At 43.4% G+C, this 2,976-nt stretch overlaps 1 protein-coding gene across 2 annotated transcripts in view; it reads left to right on the top strand.

Moving 5' to 3' along the window:
* The first annotated feature begins 361 nt into the window (after positions 1 to 361).
* Positions 362 to 2,976, top strand: part of LOC128609296 (E3 ubiquitin-protein ligase SH3RF3-like) — an 89,709-nt gene continuing 87,094 nt past the window's right edge. For both annotated transcript variants that reach the window (XM_053627820.1, XM_053627821.1), the window contains exon 1: positions 362 to 1,227. In XM_053627820.1, the coding sequence (XP_053483795.1) occupies positions 904 to 1,227 (324 nt within the window). In that variant the 5' untranslated portion in view covers positions 362 to 903. The remainder of the gene's footprint in view (positions 1,228 to 2,976) is intronic.

Raw genomic sequence — 2,976 nt, 5'->3', positions numbered from 1 at the left:
GGTGAGAAAATTTCTGAAAATTCTAGACAAAAAGGGCGTCTACTCTGAAGATGCTAAAATACTGAAATATTTTGATTTATTTTTTATTTTTTTATCACAACATAATTCCCATAGTTACAGCTGTGTTCCTCCAGAGTTTTGAGGACTTTATTATTATAAAATGTGGAAAAAATAAAAATAAAGAATGAGTGTGTCTAAACTTTTGACCGATAGTGTAACCGAAGAGCTTTCTTTTTTATTAAAAATAATAATAATAATAATAATAATAATAATAATAATAGCGTTCTGTAAACTTTGTGTGAAGCACTATGGGTACTTTATGATGTTGACTGATTAACACTTGCAGGTATTTAAAAAGTTTTTAAAAGAACTATTTCTGATGAATAAATGAAGGTGTATGATTTCAGCAGGTGGAAGAGAACAGTGAAGTGTGTGTTAATTATTACGCTGCTGTTATAGTAATATAAATAACTGAATTAAAGTTATTACTAGTTATACTGAATGTTTTATAAGGAATGAAACAGAACTTTATTCCTAAAAGAACTCTTTTCCTTATGAAACTTTCCTCAGTTACACCTGAAGCAGCTCCAGCTTCCTGTTCTTCTTCCCTTTCAGTTGTAGCTCACTTTGACATTTGGTGTGTGACCATAGCGACCGCTGACCAATCACGGAGCAGAGAGCTCCGCTAGGGGGCGTGGCTATTTCCGGAGAAGCGGTGGAGTTAAAAAAAAAAAAAAACCATGAAAAAAACAAAAAACAAAAAACCCACAGCGCTTGTCGAGCAGCTGCGCGAGAGGAGGAGAGCTCGCGCGTCACGGAGGAGCGTCGGTATGTGTGCTCTCGCGCCGTGTTCGGTGAACGGGATTACGTGTTAATACTGCACGCGCCGTGACTGAACCGAAGATGGACGAGTCGTCGCTGTTGGATTTACTGGAGTGCTCGGTGTGCCTGGAGCGGCTGGACGCGAGCGCCAAGGTGCTGCCGTGCCAACACACGTTCTGCCGCCGCTGCCTCGAGAGCATCGTGTGCTCGCGCCGCGAACTGCGCTGCCCCGAGTGTCGCGTGCTCGTCGACTGCGGCGTCGACGATTTACCGGCCAACATCCTGCTCGTGCGCCTCCTGGACGGCCTGAAGCACCGCGCGCCCGTGCGGCCGTTAGGCACCGCGTCGCCCCCCGGTACAGCGGTCCGGGACTCGCCCAGCGCCACGCGCAGCTCTCCAGTCAAGGTTTGTGCATGTTACTACGGTTTACCGGAGATTCGCGATGAACCGGTTTATTGCGCGTGCAGACACCCCGAGTCAGGCTCGCGGGAGAGAAGTTGCGGAATACTGACGTTATGTCACGTCTAACCGAGAGGAGCGCGTGGCCACGTCCCAAACCGCATACTAGCCTACTAAACAGTACGGTAACCATGGTGACGCTCATCTCTTACTACACATACTACACAGAACTAAGTACATGCGTTAGGATGTTGTCATGGTAACCGAATAGCGCTGTACTGTTTCCCACATACTATTAATGGGGGTAGTATGCTGGGTTAGTACGTAACCATGGTGATGTGAAGGCGGTAAAATATCTCCACATACCTACTTAGTAGGGAAGTATGCCGTTTGGGATGTAGTCATGGTAACCGAATAGTGCTGTATTAATTTTTACATACTGTTAATAAAGGTAATATGCTGAATTAGTATGTAACCATGGTGACATAAAGGTGTTAAAAGTAGTTTTTTTTCTTCTTCTTATACCTACTTAGTACAATAAGTATGCAAGTTGGGATGTAGTCACGGTAACCGAACATGCTGTACTATTTGCACACACTATGAATAGGGTCAATATGCTGATTTATTATGTCACCATGGTGATGTAAAGGTGTTAAAAGTATTTCCACATACCTAATTAGTACAGTAAGTATGCAGGTTGGGATGTAGTCATGGTAACCGAATGGTGCTGTAGTATTTCCCACATACTATTAATGTGGTAGTATGCTGGGTTAGTATGTAACCATGGTGATGTGAAGGCAGTAAAATATCTCCACATACCTACTTAGTAGGGAAGTATGCAGGTTGGAACGTAGTCATGGTAACCGGATGGTGCTGTAGTATTTCCCACATACTGTTAATAAAGGTAGTATGCTGGTTTAGTATGTGTGTATACTATTTACTTCGTGATATAGCCAGATTTTTTTTACATACTATTTACAAGGTTAGTATACTGGTTTAGCATGTAACCATGGTGATGTAAAGGTGTTAAAGTGTCTCCACATACCTACTTAATACAGAAGTACGCCGTTCGGGACGTAGTTATGGTAACCAAATGGTGCCGTAGTAATAATAGGGGTAGTACACGTGGTTGGTGTATAGTGGTGGAAACTTAATGGTGGTGTACTGTTATGTACTATTCAGCACTGATAGTGTCTCCATGGCAACCAGGGGTCACATATAGCTTCTTATATCCTGCTACTGAGGCATGGTGCCCAAATGGTTGTGTCCTAATTCTCACATATTGTCTCTGTGGTTTAAGTGGTGTGTGTAGTGAATAGGACACGTCCACACTGAATTAAAGGTAGAACGTTTATGATGAACGAACACTTTTACCTGGTGGACTTTCAGAAGATCCTCATGGCTTGGCGTCCTGTTGGTGGCAGGCGGTGTTCGAGCCTGCAGTACACATCTGATAGAAACTCTGAGCGTTTACACGAGACGGAAACTGAAGCTATGCAGGTCTTTTGATGATTTGATGTTTCTGAGCTCGTTCAAGACGTAACGTCTTCAACATCGAGGACGTCGCCGTGACGCTGAAAGCCGAGGTGATGCCCAGCCAGATGCCATGAACTCAAGAAAGGTTTAGCTAGCTGAACGTGACCATTAAAGGCAAACGTGACCTAGATATCTAGCGTTAGCTAGCTAGTTTGTTGACGTAGATTTAATGTGACGTACGTAGGTTTGTTAAAGCAATATAAATTAGACATGTTAAGC

Source organism: Ictalurus furcatus, chromosome 6 (assembly GCF_023375685.1).
Source record: "Ictalurus furcatus strain D&B chromosome 6, Billie_1.0, whole genome shotgun sequence".
NCBI lineage: Eukaryota > Metazoa > Chordata > Actinopteri > Siluriformes > Ictaluridae > Ictalurus > Ictalurus furcatus.
The sequence above is the reverse complement of the archived record's forward strand: the minus strand, read 5'-3'. Positions and strand labels throughout refer to the sequence as shown.